The 21467-nt window shown below is 44.8% G+C and overlaps 1 protein-coding gene across 3 annotated transcripts in view; it reads left to right on the forward strand.

The window, feature by feature from the left end:
* The window catches only part of LNPK (lunapark, ER junction formation factor), a 192374-nt gene that overhangs the window by 13406 nt on the left and 157501 nt on the right, over window positions 1–21467 (forward strand). For all 3 annotated transcript variants that reach the window (XM_033946157.1, XM_033946158.1, XM_033946159.1), the window contains exon 2: window positions 10712–10804. In XM_033946157.1, coding sequence (XP_033802048.1) covers window positions 10778–10804 — 27 coding nt within the window. In that variant the 5' untranslated portion in view covers window positions 10712–10777. The remainder of the gene's footprint in view (window positions 1–10711; window positions 10805–21467) is intronic.

A 21467-nucleotide genomic window follows, 5' to 3' on the forward strand; every position in this document is an offset into this window, starting at 1 on the left:
ACCAACTGAGTACCCCAGCCCAAGCTCTGCCCCTGACCCTACCATCATTATAATAGTTCTAATTGTATTGCAATTTCTTCCATTCATTTTTCATGTACACACAATATAATCTTATTAATTCATAATTGTAACTACAAAATTAAATACCCCCCACAAAACACATGTTTGTTTTATTTATATTTATTTTGTTTTTCAAAGAGGTCAAGGCAGATGACTTTAAAATATGCAATGTCACCTCAATAAAAACTATAGAAAAATAGACAAATATAGTACAAAATATAGACAGCATATTATAAATTCTCAAAACTTACACATTTCAATCACTAAATTGAAAATAAAATCATTTTTCCTACCTTGTTGTCTGATGATTTAATTCGTTTCTGGTTGGACTTCCTTCTGACTGTGCATCCAACACTTTTTTTCTTTCTGCCTCCTGCACGCTTCCTCTCCTCCGGACCTCATTCAATTCCCCAACCAACATCTCTCTCTGTCCCTCCATGAGTCCAGCTTTTCTTCCTCTCTCCTCCACCCCTAATGACAACATGTCTCCCTTTCCCTCCTCTGTTATGATCTTGCATCTCTCTGTTCTTCCTCAGGGTCTCACCCCCCCACCTCTGTCTCTTTTGTCTGCACCTCCCATAGTCCAGCATTTGCCTCATGTCATAGAAACATGATGCCAGATAAAGATCAAATGGCCTATCCAGTCTGCCTCTTTGGCCAGGCCTCTGTCTTTCTTCTGCTTACAACCCCCCCCCCCCCAATATGTCCAGCATGTGTTCTCTTTGTCTTTCTCTGCCTCTCTCTCTCTCCTTCCTTCCTCCCTGGTCCAGAATCTTTCCAAATCTCTGCAGTCTCTTTCTCTCTCTTCCCTCTATACACCCCTAAGTTAAACATCTGCCCCCTCTCTTTTGCCTCCCCTTTGTTTTAGGTTTCTCCCTCTATCTTCCTTCTGCTAACATTTTGAGTTCTACCTTTGTGTCTCGCACTCTCTTTGTCTTCCACCTCCTTAGGGCCTGGCATCTCTCTCTCCTTGGTTCAGGGTGTTTCATAGGAACATAAGATTTGCCGCTGTTGGGTCAGACCAATGGTCCATCATGTCCAGCAGTCTGCTCACGCAGCGGCCCTTAGGTCAAAGACCAGTGCCCCACTTGAGTCTAGCCTTACTTGCGTATGTTCTGGTCCAGCAGGAACTTATCTAACCTTTTCTTGAATCCCTGAAGGGTGCTTCCCCTCTCTGCAGTCTCTTTCTCTCCCTCTAGCCCAGCATCTGCCCTATCTTCCCCCTTCCTTTTGGTTCAAGTCTGCTTTCCCGTCCCTTCTCAAGGTCCTTTTCTATCACTCTCTCTCTCTCCCTCCCCCTGCTCTCCCCCCCCCCGCACGTCTCTTTGGCAACCCCTATCCCTCTGAGGCCCTTGCAATGGGCACAGCCTTACACAGTGCTCAGATAGGGGAACCACAGAGGGAATGCCAATGGAAGAGGAGGCTGGAGAAAGGGGAAGTAAACAGAACCCCCATTAGCGCCCGCCCACCAACGTGTGCCTCCAAACCCCCTGCTAAAGACCCAATCTTCAACGACATCAGCACCACTCTGCTGCAACCTAGACAGGAAAAGAAAATGGGGCCAACCCCCAAGCACCCTTGGCCAGACAGAAAAGGCACCAACGCAGAAAAGTTTTTTTAAAAGTTATAAAAAAGACAAATTCATATGCCCTTTCCCCTGTAATATCAATCATAGCACCTCGTTTACATTGTCTACCTCCCTCCCTCAACCACCAAACTCGCTCACATTCTTCTTTTGAAACTCTCCCCAAGCACAGAAACATACCACAAAATCACTCTATACTGAGCAACAGGCGCTCCTCTGAGCTGTTAACTCCCACGCAAAAATAACAGACTCCTGCCGTAGTGTCTAACTTCTTTTCGCATTGAGTGGCTTTCCACTGCGCATGCCTGACAGTGTTTCCCGATTTGGTTGGTGGAGAGAAGTGGAAAGGAGGCGTTACCGTAAAAGCACAAAAATACGAAGGACCGAGCAAACCGGAGAGATTCGTGAGCTCCTCCTGTAATAAGACTGCTGTAGCCAGTATTGTCCTGTCAACTAGATTTTGAAGGGTAGTTGTAGTTTCACTATTTAACAGTGCCGTTCCAGGCTGTTTGAATTTCAAGCATCATTCAGCCGGATGCTCATTTAAATTAGCTGGGCGAAGCGCCTAGCTAAAATGCTAGAGAGAACACTGCTACCTTAAATCTGATGTGGAGAGCCTTTCTGACGAGACCAGGTCAGTTAATGCAGCCTGCAGGCATGCTGCCATCTACCCAGGGAACCTCCTCTCCAGTGTCTGCTTCTAAGTTGAGCAGGCCGGTCCATGACTCCAATGACCTTTCGGAGCCAGACTGGCTGGATTGAAGGTCAGATTCCATGATATTTTTGTCTCGGGATTCAGATTCAGTACTGGATGACTGGCTGGCAGTCAAGAGTCCTCCCGACCAGGGGGATGACTGATTCGCTGCCTCTTCAAATCAGTTTCGGTCAACCACTTTATTGACTATGCTATTAAAGAACTGAAACTGGAGGCTCCCACCTCTACTTCCAGTTCACAGTCATGAGTGGCTTTAATGCCTTATATGAACTTATCAGGGTCATGAGCGAGGCAATGAGTAAGTGACTCAGCCTCCAAGGTGACCTTGAGCAGGCTGCTCTTTAAGGGATAGATACTTTTCGATAAGGGGACCTTATGACCAGTGTGGCCGATTGCTGCCCTAAATCTTCTGCTGGAAAGTAGACCACACTGACCTCCGGGCGGGATTAGGAGCAAATTTCATCCCTCCTGTCGTTCTCTGCAATATAACCAGGGGGCATCTGTCCAGAGATCCTTCTAAGGTTACAGATAGCGACAGCTATTCAGTAGTTCCAGACACCAGCAGCCCTCAGGGGCTTGTGTCAACTCTCCCTTCAAGAAGTCTCAATGATGCCAGGTTGGCAGTTGCATCTCTGAATGTTGGGGGACAGCTATCAGTGTTTCGGGGAGAGGGGAGTGGGAGAAAATTTCCTCAGACCAATGGATGTTTAGATATCTTCTGAGAGGGTTACATGATTGAGTTTTATTGCCCTACTCTGGTTTTGTTTGCCGACTCTCCAACTGGAAAAGAGACCAAGATCAGGGCCATGCTTCAAAGACTTCTGGACATTTGAGCCATATAACCTGTTCCCGATGTTGACTTGGGGTCTGGAAGATACTCTGATATTTCAGCATTCCTAAGAAAGGCACAGAGGATGAGGCACATCTTGCATCTCAAGGAAGTAAATTCCTTTCTGGAATCTGATGGATATTTGACAGCCTGTTCCCTGTCATCAGCAGCAGATGAATCCACATCAGGGGTGGGCAACTCCGGTCCTCGAGGGCCGGAATCCAGTTGGTTTTCAGGATTTCCCCAATGAATATGCATTGAAAGCAGTGCATGCAAATAGATCTCATTCATATTCATTGTTGAAATCCGACTGGATTCCGGCCCTCGAGTACCGGAGTTGCCCACCTCTCATCCAGACGCATGGTTGTCCATCCACCAGCAGGCGGAGATAAAGAACAGCAAAGTAGTGTGCCAGTACCTTGGATGGCATGCTCCATATCTCTCCAGTATACTCTTATCTCCAGCAGTTGGATAAATGGACTTTCCATGTTCCTGAATTCTAGTCCAGGCTCTCATTGTATTTTCTAACTTGGTTGTAGCCTGGGAGATTTAGGCTTGTAGGGGCCTTGGGGATATATGACCTGTTGGGGCCAGGTCAATACTTCTCTCCTTCCCCCCCCCCCCTACAGTTTCTCTTGTTCTGTCTGCTTTACAGGCTCCCTCTTCACAAAGAGCATTACTTAGGAAGATTCCTTCTAACATTTTACTTTTTACGACTCTTATTTTGGTTACACTGTTGGAAGAGAAAGATCATTGGCGAAGGACTTTTATGTTTGGGAATATTGAAGGAACCAGATGAAGAGGATGACCTACAATCAGAAGGCTGGACATGTTGAAAGCAACTATGGGGATAACGCTGGAGGACCTTACTGGACTAGCACAAAACTGATCTCTTTTTAGATCTGTAACTCAAGTTGCTAGGACTAGAGCATGAATCAATGGCACCTAACAACAACTTTTGATATTAATTCTATACCTTTCTTTATGGAAGAGGTAGATCCACTCAAAAGTTATAGTGGGGGGTAGAGACAGACTGCTTTGCTTAAACAAACAAAAAAAACTATGGTATAGGGAGGGAGGACAATTGGTACTCCTTTTTATAAAGGCGTGGTAGCGATTCCCCTGCCACAAATCCACCGAAGCCCATTCAGGTCCTATGGGCATTGGTGTGTTTGCTGTGGGAGAATCGCTAATGTGGCTTTGTAAAAGGGATCCTTTAATACACTGACTTAACAAGAATACATGACTTATTCTTACCAAATCAACACTTTTCTCTCTTTTATGGTTGAAAATAAGTAGTCTAAAATTTGTTTTATAATGTTTCTTTTTGCTATATGTTTTACTTCATTTTTAAATATGACTGATTATGCCATGAGAACTCTGTACTGGTTGTGCTGTGATATGAAAAAGATTTAGAACTATTGTTGGGAGGTCACGTGATGTTGTGCCGCTAAGCCGACATCAGTGAGGAGAGCTTGTGAACCCTAGACTGAAATCGCCCCCAAAACCTTACATTTTCAGCTTCAGGAACTCCAAAAATCAAGTGCCCCAATGATCTGATTCCCCCCCCTGCCTGTGATCTTGGTGAGTTGGAGTCTCAGCGATGTCCAAGCTGCCTAGGAGAGAGAGGGATCACCTTCGGGCTGGGAGATTCAAAGATGGCAGAGGATGAATAACCTGGGCCCCAAACTGTATGCTTAGCATGGGTCACGGAGATAGTTTCAGAAATCAAGACTGCTCTGGGCACAGCCTTGGAGGTAAAGCTACAAAGCATTGCCAACAAATTGGACGCAATGGACGGCCGGTTGGAAATGTTACACATGGATCTTACAAATTACAAATTACCAACATAGACTTTCCAATGTGGAAGACTGTGTGCAAAACCATGAGGAGACAAATCAGCAGTAAGGTTGCTTCCTCAGAGGAAAAAATAGACCATCGCTCCCGATGCTGTAACCTCTGGCTGGTTGGCGTGCCAGAATCCATTAAAGATGCAGATCTTCAAAGCTTTTAAGAAACGTGAATACCAACAGCAGTGCAGATATCATCCTCGGCAAGGCCTTTGCACACTGAAAGGGTGCCTGGGGCCAGACTGCGCACTATGATTCTTAAAGTATTAAACTATATGCACAAGCAAGAAATCTGGAGGGCCGGAGAACAAGTGACTTATGAGAATCGCCCAGTCTTGTGTTTTCAAGATTATTCCTTGACGGTGATAACCAAACGCAAAGAGTGTTACACAGGCTTGTTCACTGCTACACCAGAAGAGGATCTCTTTTGCCCTTCTCTACCCTGCATGCCTGAGAGTGCGCCATGAGGGCAAGGTAATTTTTTTTTTTCAATCGGGCACGTGAAGCCCATCGGTTTGCCTAACAGATAGCGAGAGAAGCTCCCTAGCCTTGGGGGCTGATGGATGGACATTGTTTCCAGGGAGAGACTGGCCCCATCGCTTCCTTTCTTGTCAACCCTGTCGTGGACCTGACAATTTTGGCTGGTGGCATATCAAAACAAGAAAAACCAACAGTAGTCTTAAGATATGTGGACTTTATTATTCTTTCTGTGCCTTGGAATGGATGGTCAGGGAATTTGGAACAAATACACAGTTATAGGATTGCAGAAGGATTGATCTTCGGGTGGGGTTTCTGGTCTTGCCGGGCAGCACGAGAATGATAGTGATCTTGGCCCAGAGAACATCGCTGTTATCGTTGGTAGTAATTTCAATTTAAGGGAGCCTTTGGGTGGTGGGGGAAGAATGATTGTTTGCATGAGGGTTTGTGATACAGGATTGCCTGCAATATGTGGCGGATGGTGTGTGCAGTGTGCATGGGGAGTGCAGATGCAAAGACCTGATGAGGGTTGAGCACCTTGAGTCTATTTATCCCCCACCCCTTCTTCTTTTTTGGGGACAATTAAGCTTCAAAGTGAACCTTCAGGGGCACTGCTCTCAGCTGCAATGATTTATTCTGTGGAGTTGGGACCGTGAGAAGGCTTGTTATTATTCGGAACTGGGGGTGATCATGTATGGCAGGGGTATGCAATTCCAGTCCTCGAGAGCTGGAGCCAGGTCAGGGGTACAGGATGTCCATAATAAATATGCATGAGATAGATTTGCATCTCAAGGAGGCAGTTCATGCAAATCCATCTCATACATATTCATGGTGGATATCCTGAAAACCTGACCTGGCTCTGGCTCTTGAGGACCTGAATTGCCTACCCCTGATATATGGTGTTACTTGATATTTTCTTTATAGGGGTTGGATCCCTCATAGGGCCCCTAGACCATACTGTTTGATATGGTAAGCTAGGGGAGGGAGAAGGGGTGGGAGGGGGAGGGTTAGTTTGTGGGGGAATTCAGTTCTGGCAGTTAGTGGGTGGGGTTTTTTTCTACTTTGTTGTTGGAGGAATGAGAGATGCTGGAGCTCACTCTGCTCCAAAGTGAAGATTTTCAGTGAGAAGACAGAGGGGGGCTGAAGGCGGGGCTGGCCCTTCCTCATGCTAATACCGATCAACTTCTGTTTTGAAAGGCCTTGGGAGACTACACTGGGATGACACTTAAGCTGTTTTTCCTGGAATGTTAGCGGGGTAACTCCTCCCGTAAAACGACAAAAAATTCTACAGGCATTAAACCGATGTAGTATTCCTTCAGGAGACACACCTTTTGCAGCAGGAACATGAGAAATTTAAAGAAATAGTGGGTGGGTCATACCTTGGGTGCCTAAGCAGTTCAGCGCAAGGCAGGAGTTCTGATTTTGTTTTGTAGGAGTCTGCAGATGGAGGTAAGGCAGCAGTGACTACTAGGAGTCATCCTAGACAAAGACTGAACTTGTCACAATCAAATAAGTTCTATCATAAAAAGTTGCTTCTACAAACTTCGTCTTATCTACTCCTTAACTTCTATTCTTGAAACCGCATCTATCCAAACTCTGATCCACTCATTAGTCATCTCTCATCTTGACTATTGCAACTCCTTATATAATGGGATCATTCAAAAGGAATCACGTCATCTGCAGCTTATCCAAAACGCAGCAATCAAACTTATACACAAAGCAGGAAAATATGACTATGTCACTCCCTTCTATGAGAAGCGCATTGGTTACCCATTTCACATCGCACATACGCGCACACCAGCCTTTCTTGATAAACTCCTCCCCATGGACCCTTAGATCAGCAGACCAGAACTTATTGACTGTCCCCCCAATCAAGGAACTTTTTTATTACACCAGAAATACAAACTTTTCCATAACATCCCCAACTCTATTGAATGACATGCTATCTCACCTCCAAGAAAATTATCTCGATAAATTTAAAACTAAACTAAAAACTTTCTTGTTACAAGATGCATTTCATAGCGCTTGACAATACCCCTTTTCAACTGCAAATCAGCCCACAAAAAGATCCGCTTCTATGAAGCGATACTCTCCTCGTATATTTTCCCCTTCCCTCATACATTCATTCACTTTTATTTTTTTACGATGTAATTAAAACCTTTCCTCCCCCTCTTTCCCCCAAGTTCATGTACATCATCGTCCTTGTCTACTTCATGTTTTATTATTTTTTTCTCTCTTTTACCCCATTTTATTTTCATGTTTTTAGCTTTGTAAACCTGCCAGATACATGATGATGGTCAGTATATTAAAATGTAAATAAACATGGAAATTTGGATCCTGGGGGCAGATATGTCATAGCTCATGTGGAGATGGGCGCCCTTTGCTTCTCTGTAATATTTATGTCCCAAATGTGTACGCTCAAAAACTTTTTTTGTACTTGGATAGCTAAGGTGGCTGACCAGGAAGTACCCGTCCTTATGGGAGGGGACTGTAACATAATATTTGATCCTAGTATGGATAAATTGCAGTCCAGAGGAGGGGATCAGATGAACATAGGGAAAGGCCTTCCAATGCTGTGTTCGGTTCTGGATTTGCTAAATGTCTGGAGGGTGCTGCATCTGGGGGAGTGAGACTACACACACCATTCCAGAGTGCATGCATCCCAGTCTCGAATTGATTAATGGCTGGTCTCGAGCATACTTTTTCTTACATCTCTAGGGCAGACATTGACTCCTTTTGGGGTGTCAGACCATGCTGTGATTTCAATTCACCTTCAGTTTGAGGCTTCTCAGAGACAACCATATTCCTGGTATTTTTTACTATTCTTTTATAGGGACCCTACATTTCATGCTCAATTACAAGCTAAATAGGCGGATTATAAGTCTCAGAATGCTCCCCATTTGGACAATCCAGTGTTATATACTGGGAGGTAGCTAAGGCAGTCCTTAGAGGTGAAATTATCACTTATATGGTAGCTAGTCTTAGGGCTAGGGACAGAGACGACATTCATTTGAAAAAACAGGCGCATGCATTGTGAGATTATTACAAGACTTTATATACCAGGCAGCAGGACTTGATGGGGGGGGGGGGGCGTCTATTTGGAAAATTTCTCTTTGCCTCACTTTTTCAGCAACCGCATAAACCAAGCTCAGTGCCTCCATCTCTGAGGCTGAGGAGGTGATGGCAATTCAGAACGGAGCTTTATTCAAAGCGCCTGGTACAGATAGGTTTAGGTTGGAGTTCTACAACCTGCTGAAAGAGGATTTGTCACCCCTGTTAGCTACGGTATTCAATCAGATTGTTCAGACTGATCAACTGCTGGAATCACTCCAACTGGGATGCATAATAGTGCTTTTGAAACCGGGAAGGAACCTGATGCACCCATTCTTCTTTAGGGCTATCTCGCTAATCATTGTGGAAGCAAAGCTCTTGGGCAAAATCATGGCAAATCGACTGGCACACCACTTAACTTCTTTGTTGGTGGAATCGCGGGTTGGGTTTGTACATAGTCGCAAGGTGACCAAAAATGTGAGAGAAATTTTGGCATCCTTGGAGTGGGTGGCTTGTAAACAGATCCCATCCATATTGGTCAGTTTTGATGCTGAAAAGGCTTTTGTGTATCCTGGGATTTTATATTCGAAGTACTTACAAGATACAGGATAGTAGGTTTTTTTCCAAGATGCCGTGAGAGCGTTGTACATGAGACCTTGGGTCATTTTATGGGTCAATAATATTTGCTCGGCACCCTTTGTGATAGAGACAGAATGTCCGTTATCCTCTTTTTTTTTTTTTTTTTCTATTTATCCTAACCCTGGACCCTTTCTTGCGGGAGGTATTAATGAACCCGGAGATCCAGGGGGTTCGGATGGGTCATACTTTCAGCGTTTGCTGATGACTTTCTGGTCCACATTATGGACCCCTGGGTCTCTGTTCCGTTGCTTATGGACAGTGTTCAGGAGTATGGAGATTTTTCCGGTTTCAAACTTAACTTAGTGGTCTACTCTTTTTGGGCTGCCATGGTCCAATGTTTGACCAGATTGCTACAGTGTATGATTCCTCTGTCAGCGGAGGGCCTGCTGCTAGATCAATATAAGGTCTTCAATAAAGGACACCGCCTTTTGTTGCATAAATGCACCTTAGTGGGTAAAAAAAAGTGACTTTGTCAGTGTGGATGAGTGAAGATGTCCCCCTCTTTCTGGGGTTGGACAAACCGGCTTCACACCTTGTTGTTGGAACTTAAATATGCTTAATTCACTCCAAAGCCCAAGAACCATTTTTTTTAGGGTTTGGGAAGTACTGTATATATCTTCTCTCTTTCTCCTAGAGCCTACAGTGAAGTTTCCCTTTGGGGGGGTGGGGGTCGGTGGGAACTTGAGAGCTGTGTCTCACTAGCTGGGCAGGTCATAGGAACAGGGCCACCAGCATGCCTTATAGTTCTCTGTTGAAAGTCTAGCCTCTCAAGCTCCTGGAAACCACCACACTTAGTTATTTTTGTGTTGTGGTGACAGGATGGAATGGATGTTTCATACAGAAGACTTCTTTTGGTGGTGGGGGGGGGGGTTGAGGGTTTGTAATGGTGAACAGGATGTTCATGCTATGCTGTGTTAGCATTGGTTGTGTGTGTTTTTTTTATGCATTTGCCATATATGTCTTTGTTTATCAATAAAAAAACAGATTTGAAAGTAGAACCATTGTTGGAGCATGCGAGAAGATGTATTATGTTACATTTTAAAGACTTGATACTGCCATTAGTTACAAGGATAGCACAGGGATTTACAATTGAGCTAATAGAGAGAGAGATCTTTTTGTGTTTAGTGATATGTTAAGTTGCTTGTGCTCTCAGATACATTTTTAGATTTGTCATGTTTGCTGTAGGCTTATGTGCTGGGACTGAATTGCCCATTGATATTGAAATCGGTGGTAGCTCCTTGTTGAAAGATTCAAATGTGATCTTGGAAAGAGAATGTGTATACTTTTAATAGGATGATGACCAACAGGATTGACTGTCTCATAAAATGGAATAATATTTTTACAGATGAATATCTGTTCTTGTACATGAGATGAATATATGTTGGCCAACTTCTGTTTTTAAATGTTGCAACAAATCCTGAAACCATTAAAAATGTTTACACAATCTTAACATAATATATCATGGGGTTTGATTTTTGTATACTAACTCATATTTTTGCTTCTAGCTGTGAATTCCATTGCCTGATTTCCATAAGCTCCAAATACCTTTCTCTGCTATAACAGCAAAAATAATGGGTGGACTTGTGTCTCGATGGAAAGTAAGTAAATCTTTTTACAGTGTATAAATCTTTTAAAGATTAAGGGGCATACAGGCTGATATATGTATTTTTCCTCCAAAAACTAACGGTGATGTGCCAAAGTAGCTTATTGACCGTTCTAAATGATCAGTCACATCTAGTCTGACTGTAAATTAACTGTGCCAGTCTTATCCATTTATCTGGCTATTTGTAGTAGACCAAGTAAATGCTGCAAACTAAAATGAAAGCAAGATCTTTTGTGATGGTGGTGGTTGTTTATATTTGGAAAATTAAGATTTCATAACTCCTGTTACTGTTGGCCATTAAACTTCATTAAAGGATCACTTTGTGTATTCTTGTCAAAACACCCAGCAGTCGCCCTCACCCTTGTCCTCATTTGAACTAGTTAATTTTCCCTTTCTCTCCCCTTCTATACCTCTGGCACATGTTCCCTTTTGTATTTCCTGTGCTTCACTGATATTAGTTCTGTGTTGGGAGTCTTTGGGGAGGAAGGTGGTACAGATGCATAACCCCTGTTGGTCACTGACAGGCATTATACATAATGTGCTTGGATAATGCGAAATATAGATGTGTTTCTTTTTTAAGGTAAACCACAATGTTTTTTTATCCTGCTGAACCAGTCCAGACAAGTGGGTTGAGTCCACCAATAGATACATGGGCATCATTGATCTAGTTCAGTAAGGGCTGTTGCAACCTGGAATTTTCCAGCATTTGTCTACCTTTAGCAGAATGTGTAGGTTGTTCTGGCTGGTGCAGTAGGTCTCTAGGCCTGACTCCCTGGACACAGGCCACAACCTATGTGAGTTTAGAGGTGAGCTTAGTTTAGAGATGTTTTAGCCAATGGGCTATAGCTTGGAGAGATTATTCTCTTTGGTCCTCGTGGGGATCTGTCAGTGATTTGGGGGTATTCCCCTCCCTGGGGCTCTTAAGCAGTATTCAGAAAAAAAAGGTTTGAACTTGGTAACTAGCTTTTCTTTATTCCCCCTGCTTTGTGAGAGGGAGGAATGAATGAATGAATACACACATATATACAGTCATGTGAAAAAATTAGGACACACCATTAAATATTCAATTCTTTCTTAAGAAATGTTCACATATCGATGTCAAATCTCTTTTTTTTATTTATCTCTGGAAAAGAAAGTGACGTAATTGCAGGTAAACAACAAATGTTTTCCTTGATTTACTCATGAAACAAGATATCCACAAAATATATATTCTAACTGAGGAATAAATTAGGACACCCTAATAGCTAATGTTATCCCAGGACAAGCTGGCAGCATATTCTTGACTGATGGGTGACGGCACCGACGGAGCCCCGGTATGGACACTTTTAGAGTGATTGCACTCTAAGAACTTGGAAAGTTCTAGAGGTCGCACCGCGCATGCGCGAGTGCCTTCCTGCCCGACACAGGCGCGCGGTCCCCAGTTTCTTAGTTTCCGCGGAGCTAAGAAGACGCGTTTTTCAACGGCCGTTGAAAATTTTTCTCCACGCCTTCCCGCTCGCGAAAACCCCCTTGGCTCTATTGCCTCTTTTCTTTTCTTTTATTTTTGTAAAAAAAAAAAAAAAACTTGTATTTTTTCTTCATTTTTGATTTTTCCCCGGCGGGGCCTTCTGCCACCATCGAGGCCTCGGCCTTCGATTTGGCGGAAGCCGTTTTTCCTTTCATGCCCCCTCAGCCAGGGTTCAAGAAGTGCCAGCGGTGTGCACGGCCTATCTCCCTTACGGACCCGCACAACTGGTGCCTACAGTGCCTGGGTCCGGAGCATCAGGCGTCTACCTGCACCCGCTGTGCCACGTTGAAAAAACGTACTTTAAAAAATCGTGAAATTCAACAACGATTACTTTTCGGTACCGAGATGTCCGATCCCGCGACATCGACACCGGTATCGGCTCCGGTACAGTCGGCACCTACCTCATCGACACCGCGTGACACCGCGCCGGCGTCGCAACACCCAGGTAAGCCGGCTAAGAAGCCTTCCCCGCTGGAGCGTCCTCCGGTTTCGATTGCAGCGAGTCCAGTCCTGCCGACCGTGAGGCGCCAGCGGAAACGCTCCGCCCCTATTGAGGTGAGTCCCTCGACATCGGGCTCCTCATCTCCGGGGTGTAGAGCGGCACCGCAGGTACCGCAAAAGAAAAAGGCGGTACCGGTGCCTTCATTAGATGATCGCATAGCGGCCATCCTCCAAGTACAGCTTAAGGAGCAATTACAACAACTCCTTCCAGCTATCTTGGCTCTGAATCTCCCGGTGCCGGTCCGTACTGAGCCACCGGTACCGGCAGTGGAACAGCCTGTATTGTCTGCATCTACTGTTTCGGTACCGGTACACTCGGCCGCATCGGTGTCGATGCCACTCCTCGCACCGGAGCCGACATCCCACCACCAGTCGGTACAAACTTTGGCACCGATGCGACCGGTGACTTCTCCCGGTACCACATCGATGAGGTCGGGTAAGTCACTGCGCAAGTCCCGACACTTGGAACCATCCACCCCTGAGTCTCGGGACCGTAGTTCCAATATTAGGGACCCTGATCTGTGGGGTGATTCCGAAGAACCTTTTCTATCAGAGGGTGAGTGTTCTTCGGATGAGGATGATCCTGTTGTTCCTGACCCATCCTCCAAGCATGACTCTTTGTCTTTTACTTCCTTTTTAAAAGACATGTGTGAGTCTCTTTCCATTCCTTTGGAGGCTGAGTCTAAAAAGTCTAAAGCCTTTCTTGATGCCCTTGACTTTGACCAGCCTCCAAAGGAATTTTTGAAACTCCCTCTTCATGACATCCTGAGGGAAACATTTTACAAAAGTCTAGAGACTCCTCTTACTATCCCGGGAGCTCCCCGCAAATTGGACTCTCTATACAAAGTCATCCCTATCCCAGGGTTCGACAAACCCCAGCTTCCACATGAGTCCCTTCTTGTGGAATCTACACTTAAAAAGTCTTCAGGAGCTAGTGTTTATGCTTCTGTCCCTCCTGGCAGAGAAGGTAAAGCCATGGATAAATTTGGTAAGCGTCTTTACCAGAATGCAATGCTCGCCAATAGATCTGGCAACTATGCTTTTCATTTTTCATTCTATTTAAAGCATCTCCTTACCACCATGGCTTCCTTTGAGCAGTACCTTCCTGAGCGAAAACGACTGGCTTTTCGCCAATGTTCTTCTTCACTTTTCCAGCTGAGAAAGTTTATGGTAAGATCTATTTACGATACTTTTGAACTTACCTCTCGAGCAACAGCTATGTCTGTGGCCATGCGCCGCCTTGCCTGGCTGAGGGTATCCGAGCTTGATGTCAACCATCAAGACCGGTTAGCTAATGCACCGTGCTTAGGGGATGAGCTGTTTGGAGAGTCTATGGACTCAACTACCCAGAAGCTCTCCGCCCATGAAACACGTTGGGATACTCTCCTCAAGACAAAAAAGAAACCTCCACCGGCACGGCCTTTCAGACAACAATCGGCCTACCAACGCCGTTATGTGGCTCGTCCTCTGCAGTCAGCTCCACAACAACCTAGAAGGCAGCGTCAGCAGCAACGGCAGACACCTAGACCACAACAGCAACAGCCTGCCAAGCCGCCTCCTCAACAGAAATCCACGCAGCCCTTTTGACTTACTTCTCCAGGGCATAGCCAGCGTCCAACCATCTTCCCTGCAACCTCAACCTATAGGAGGTCGTCTTTCTTTTTTCCTCAGCCGGTGGGAAGTTATCACTTCGGACCAATGGGTCCTCAACATCATCCACCACGGCTACTCTCTCAACTTTCAGAACCTCCCGGTCCCAAGTCTACCAAAAGAGTCTGCTTTGAACTCTCCTCAGTCTTCCCTCCTTCTTCAGGAGGTTCAATCCCTCCTCCTTCTGAACGCTATAGAGGAAGTTCCTCCAGATCAAAAGGGGCAGGGATTCTACTCCCGTTACTTTCTGGTCCCCAAAAAGACAGGAGACCTCAGACCGATTCTAGATCTTCGCGATCTCAACAAATGCTTGGTCAAAGAGAAATTCAAGATGCTATCTTTAGCCATGCCTTACCCTCTTCTCAATCAAAACGAATGGCTATGCTCCCTCGATCTCAAAGAGGCATACACTCACATACTGGTCAATCTGACCTCCAGACAGTACCTCCGCTTCATGATCAACCGCTGTCATTACCAATACAAGGTACTACCCTTCGGTCTTGCCTCCTCTCCAAGAGTGTTCACCAAATGTCTGATTGTGGTAGCTGCCTTTCTACGCTCTCACCACCTTCAAGTCTTTCCTTACTTGGACGATTGGTTAATCAAGGCCGATTCATCTCAGACAGTGCTCCTGGCCACCAACCAAACCATCCTGTTTCTACAACTTCTGGGGATCGAGATCAATCTTCCCAAATCTCATCTCATCCCCACTCAGAGACTTCAATTCATTGGAGCAGTGCTAGACACAGTCCTCATGAGAGCATTTCTACCGGCCAACCGTCTTCAGACTATCCAATTTCTCTGTCAGCAGGTACTTCTTCAGAGTTCCATATCTGCCAAACAGATGATGATACTCTTAGGTCATATGGCTTCCACAGTTCATGTAACACCTTTAGCACGTCTTCACCTGCGCACTCCTCAATGGACCCTTGCTACCCAGTGGTCCCAAGCGACGGATCCTTGCTCACGACACATATCTGTGACATCATCTCTTCGTCAGTCTCTACAATGGTGGTTGATATCCTCAAATCTCTCCAGAGGTCTTCTGCTCCATCTACCACCTCATCAACTAGTCATCACCACCAACGCATCCCCTTATGCCTGGGGAGCTCATTTGAACGAATTCCAAACTCAAGGCCTTTGGACAGCCCAGGAAAAGAAGCATCACATCAATTTCCTGGAACTCAGAGCGATGTTTTACGCCCTCAAGGCCTTCCAACACCTTCTCTTTCCTCAAGTCCTCCTGCTGTGCACAGACAATCAGGTTGCGATGTACTACATCAACAAACAGGGTGGAACAGGCTCTCGCCTTTTGTGTCAGGAATCCCTAGAAAATCTGGACTTGGGCCACAGCTCGCAGCCTATTCCTGAAGGCAATCTACATCCAAGGAGAGCAGAATTCATTAGCGGACAAGCTCAGCAGAATTCTCCAACCTCACGAATGGACTCTCGATCCTTCAACCCTACAGTCCATCTTCGATCAATGGGGCACTCCTCAAGTGGACCTCTTTGCAGCTCCTCACAATCACCAACTGCCCCAATTCTGCTCCAGAATCTATACTCCTCACCGTCTGGCAGCGGATGCATTCCTTCTGGATTGGTCCAATCGGTTCCTGTATGCTTTTCCTCCTCTGCCACTCATGCTGCGGACCTTGTTCAAACTCAAGAAGGAACGAGCCACCATGATTCTAATTGCTCCTCGATGGCCCAGACAACATTGGTTCTCCCTTCTTCTTCAACTCAGTTCCAGAGAACCTTTGCTACTTCCTCTGTTTCCTTCTCTGCTTTCGCAGCATCAGGAGACCCTCCTGCATCCCAACCTTCAGTCTCTACACCTGACAGCTTGGTATCTCTCGGGCTGACTTCAAACAACTCTTTTCTCTCTCAGCCCGTTCGGTCTATTCTGGATGCTTCCAGGAAACCCGCCACTCTGCAGTGTTATCATCAGAAGTGGACAAGGTTTTCTTCTTGGTGTCTTCTTCATCATCATGATCCTACGTCTCTTCCAGTGGAGACCTTGTTGGATTATCTGCTTTTTCTGTCTGACTCTGGCCTCAAATCTACCTCCATCAGAGTCCATCTCAGTGCTATTGCTGCGTTTCATGAGCCAGTCCATGGGAAACTCCTTACAGCTCATCCCCTGGTCTCCAGATTCATGCGAGGTCTTTTCAATGTTAAACCACCCCTTAAAGCACCTCCTGTTATCTGGGATCTGAATGTGGTTCTCTCCGCTTTGATGAAGCCCCCGTTTGAACCTTTGGCGACAGCCACTTTCAAGTTTCTCACTTGGAAGGTACTTTTCCTTATCGCTCTTACCTCTGCCAGGAGGGTCAGTGAGCTACATGCACTAGTTGCAGATCCACCTTTTACGGTCTTTCATCATGACAAGGTGGTTCTGCGTACACATCCAAAGTTTCTCCCTAAGGTTGTCTCTGAATTCCATCTCAACCAATCCATTGTTCTGCTTGTCTTCTTTCCGAAACCTCATTCTCATTCTGGGGAACAGGCTTTACATACTTTGGATTGTAAGCGAGCTTTAGCTTACTATTTGGATCGTACTAAGCCCCACAGATCATCGCCACAACTTTTTTTGTCCTTTGATCCTAATAAATTGGGTCATCCTGTTTCTAAGCGTACGCTGTCGAATTGATTAGCAGCGTGCATTTCTTTCTGCTCTGCTCAGTCCGGACTGACACTGGGAGGTTCCGTCACGGCCCATAGAGTTAGAGCTATGGCAGCATCTGTAGCTTTCCTCCGTTCTACGCCTATTGAGGAAATCTGCAAGGCTGCCACTTGGTCCTCAGTTCACACTTTTACATCACATTATTGTCTGGATACATTTTCCAGACGGGATGGTCACTTCGGCCAATCTGTTTTGCAAAATTTGTTTTCATAATGGCCAACCTTCCCTCCATCCCTCTTTTTGTTAGCTTGGAGGTCACCCATCAGTCAAGAATATGCTGCCTGCTTATCCTGGGATAAAGCACAGTTACTTACTGTAACAGGTGTTATCCAGGGACAGCAGGCAGATATTCTTGCGTCCCACCCACCTCCCCGGGTTGGCTTCTTAGCTGGCTTATCATAACTGGGGACCGCGCGCCTGTGTCGGGCGGGAAGGCACTCGCGCATGCGCGGTGCGGCCTCTAGAACTTTCCAAGTTCTTAGAGTGCAATCACTCTAAAAGTGTCCGTACCGGGGCTCCGTCGGTGCCGTCACCCATCAGTCAAGAATATCTGCCTGCTGTCCCTGGATAACACCTGTTACGGTAAGTAACTGTGCTTTACCAGGGCTGTGGAGTTGGAGTTGAGGAGTCGGAGACAATTTTGGGTATCTGGAGTCAGTCGATAAAAATATACTGACTTCTGATAAATTTAAATTATAATAAATTATAATAAAAAAATACAGCAAGTTCAAATGTCCCATTTCACAAACAATAGTCATAATTAACACATCATTGTTTACGGGCATTTTTCGCTGATTTACGCCGAAAAGTGGGCAAATTTTTAAATGTTGCATGGGAAATTAAGTTTCGCGTAAAATAGCTGTAACTTCTGAACCCTTGCTTATTTTTGAATAAAACTTTCAGTTTCTTTTCTTATATTGAATTCAGTAAAGTGACATCACATATGCGTGAAAGATAAACGACCAGAAAATGTCCAAATAGATTCCAGCAGATCTATTTTAAAGAATTAAAAGAAGTAGAAAAGTATGATTGCTCATCAAAACTAACTGTAGAAGAAGCCATCCTTGTTTATCCTGAGATTAGTGATGTGACTAGAACCGTAACAGCAATGCTATCCACCCAAGTCAGTGTTGAAAGACAATTTTCAGCTCTAAAAATAATCAAGTCGGATTTAAGAGCTTCTATGAAAGAGGATCTGGCAGAAGCAATTCTGTTTCTTAGAACAACATTACATTGAGTTTGTTTTGGATTGCATTTAACAGCTATTCTACTCTACAACTATATACCAAGTTTAATATATAAACTGTTTTAGGTTTTCCAGCTTTTGTTTTAAAACTAACAAAAAATGTGGTTCATAATTTTAAACTGGTAAAAGTTTCTGTTTCTGATTTTTAGTCATGCTATGCTACTACTTTATAGCCAGAATTCTTGTAATATTCAGCGGACTTGAGGAATCGGGTTGAACCATGGGGGCTGAAGCCATATTTTTTTTCTTTGAAATTTGCAAAAAGTAAAATTTTTTTTTTTTTTTGAAGAGGAGGAAGTCCATCTTCAGGGTACTTAAATACTTCTCTCAAAAATCTATAGAATAGTTCCTTAGGAGACATTGTCAGCAATTTAGGAAAGTTTAGAATCCTAAGATTTAACAGTTTAGTATAATTATCAAAATTCGCAGCTTTCCTTGCAAACAATAATCTGTCTTGCATTAAAGAAGAATGAGAGGATTGTAAACCTTGGACCTTTTGGTCTAGGTGTGTAACCTTTTTCCCCTTGGACTTTCATCTCTTCCTCAGTCTTTCCCAACGTCTGTGTCTGAATTTGAACCAGGGGAAAGGTTCTAGCACATAGCTTGTGGAGAGAGTTTAATGCTGTCCAAATTGACTCTAAAGTGAATTCAGCAGGTCTTACCAATGAGGGGACTGATGGAACCTGTCCTGGACCTGCTGAACCCTCCAAACTCTCCTACTCTGGTTGAGATGTACCTGCCACGAGTACTTGGGGAAACCGCCATGCCCTTCACCAACGCAGCCGACGTTGAGTTTCGTCTTTGCAAGGTTTCCAAAGTTCCCCACTCTCGCCGCTGCAGGGGAGGAGCAGGTCCCGTGGGACTCGACGAAGCTTCGCTGCCGAATGCTGACGTTTCTCTTGCACTCGGCAGAGCTGGTTTGCCCCTTGGAGAAGAGGTTAGGAAGCGGGGTAGATTTGGGCTGCCATGCAGAGGCAGCCACTCTGCTCCTTCTTTTTAGGCATCTTTTAAAATTGAATCGTAAACCTGAAATCGGGTCAAAAATAGTGATTTTTCCAGCATTCTCACTACGCCACCATCTTTCCCTCATATTAAATACAGAGGAGTCAGAATCATGGGTACCAGAAACTGAGGAGTCTGAGTCGAAGGATTTATCTACCGACTCCACAGCCCTGAGTGTTACCTCCTTTGGCTGAAATAACTGCAGTGAGACGCTTCTTGTAACCATCTGCCAGTCTCTGACATTGGTCTGAGGAAAGTTTGGCCCACTCCTCATGGTTTACTCATGATACAAAAGATATCCACAAAAATGTGTATTCAAATTGAGGAATAAATTAGGACAACCTACACCCTAATAGCTAGTGTTACCCCCTTTGACTAAAATAACTGCAGTGAGATGCATCTTAAAGCCATCTGCCAGTCGCTGACATCGGCCTGAGGAAATTTGGCCCACTTCTCAATGTAGAATTCTTTCAGCTGTGAGATGTGAGGGGTTTCTTGCATGTACAGCCCATTTCAAATCACCCCACAGCATCTCAATGGGATTAAGATCAGGGCTTTGACTCGGCCACTCCAGGCCTTTCCATTTCTTAGTTTTCAACTAGTCCTTGGTGGATTTACTGGTTTGTTTTGGGTCATTATTATGTTGCAGGGTTCAGCTCCACTTCAGATTTAATTTTCTTATAGATGGTCTCACATATTCCTCAAGCACCCTCTGATACACAGTAGAATTCATGGTAGATTCTATGATGGTAAGCTGCAGCAAAGCATCCTCAAACCATGACACTTCCACCTCCATGCTTCACAGTCGGTATGAGATTCTTTTTCTGGAATGCTGTATTTGGTGTACCATCTGCCAAACTATTATGACTCACTTCAAGTTGTAAAAAGATAGCCTCAATAATAGTTATGCTCAAAACACCTTATACAATCCAATGGGAATTCTGATTCCACTTTCTCAAAATGAGTTAGTGGTGTTGGAATTCTTCATCATTCCCAATACATGGAAAGTACTCAATATGTTTTTTAGAGAGAGAGATTTTTTTAGAGATTTTTTTCTATTTTCTTATTTATTTTATAACATCAATATAACTTATTATAGCTTAAATAGCTTGTATATAGAAAAAGGTTTAAAAGTGCATCACTTAACTTAAATCCTTATCGGGGAACCAATCTTTACAGACTAAGCCTCCCCCTTTCCTCAGAATGTTGCCCAGTTCCTAAAAAATCTAAAGCCCTCCTCCCTGCACCATCTCCTCATCCACACATTAAACTATGGAGCTGTGTACTCTGACCAGCGGTTTGCACCCCCCAAGCGGTGTACATACCCTATGCCTATTGAGAACCTCTGTCTTAGGATAGGGGCAAGTTCTGTTTCAGGGACATTTCTCGATTTAATAGCAAACCCAAAGAGCCAGTGAGCAGTGCCCTTCCAAGGAGTGCAAAGGCTTTGAGAATCTGGTGCTGGTAATTGACCTCAGTGAGAGCTTACTGAACCACTCGTTAGTGCTGGTGGGACGTGGGCTGTCACTATTTCATCACTAATGAGTTTGCATCATCTTGGACCAGTGGGCCTTGAATGTAGTGCATCAGGGCTGTGCCCTGGAATTTGCAGAATTCATCTTCATTGTCTCTATTGCATCCCCCTGTAGCTTTCACTTTGAGAGAAACAGTTGGAAATATCCTCTAGTGCAAGGGTGCCCAACACGTCGATCGCAATCGACAGGTCGCTCGCTCAGGTGACCCCAGTCGATCGCAGAGCGGGTTCCCTTCTTCCCTTCTCTTTTTTCCCCTCCTGACTGGCCTGCTCCTGAATTCTGCTGCTGCCTCCGCTGCTCAACATTTAAAAAAAAAACAAAAAAAAACCGGCTTGGAGAATTTATGCTCCGGGGGCTAACGTGTGCTTGTACCGATTTCCCTTCTCTTTCCTCTGAAACCGGAAGTTATGTCCGGGGGGTGGGGGGTGGGGGGAGAAGGGAAGCCGGCACGCACATGTTAGAGCCCCATTCGCGGGCTAAAGTGGGAGACAGGTCAGTTAAGCTTGCGATTTGCTCTTCTTGCTGCCAGGTCCT

The sequence above is a fragment of the Geotrypetes seraphini genome, chromosome 5, assembly GCF_902459505.1.
Source record: "Geotrypetes seraphini chromosome 5, aGeoSer1.1, whole genome shotgun sequence".
Classification (NCBI taxonomy): Eukaryota; Metazoa; Chordata; class Amphibia; order Gymnophiona; family Dermophiidae; genus Geotrypetes; species Geotrypetes seraphini.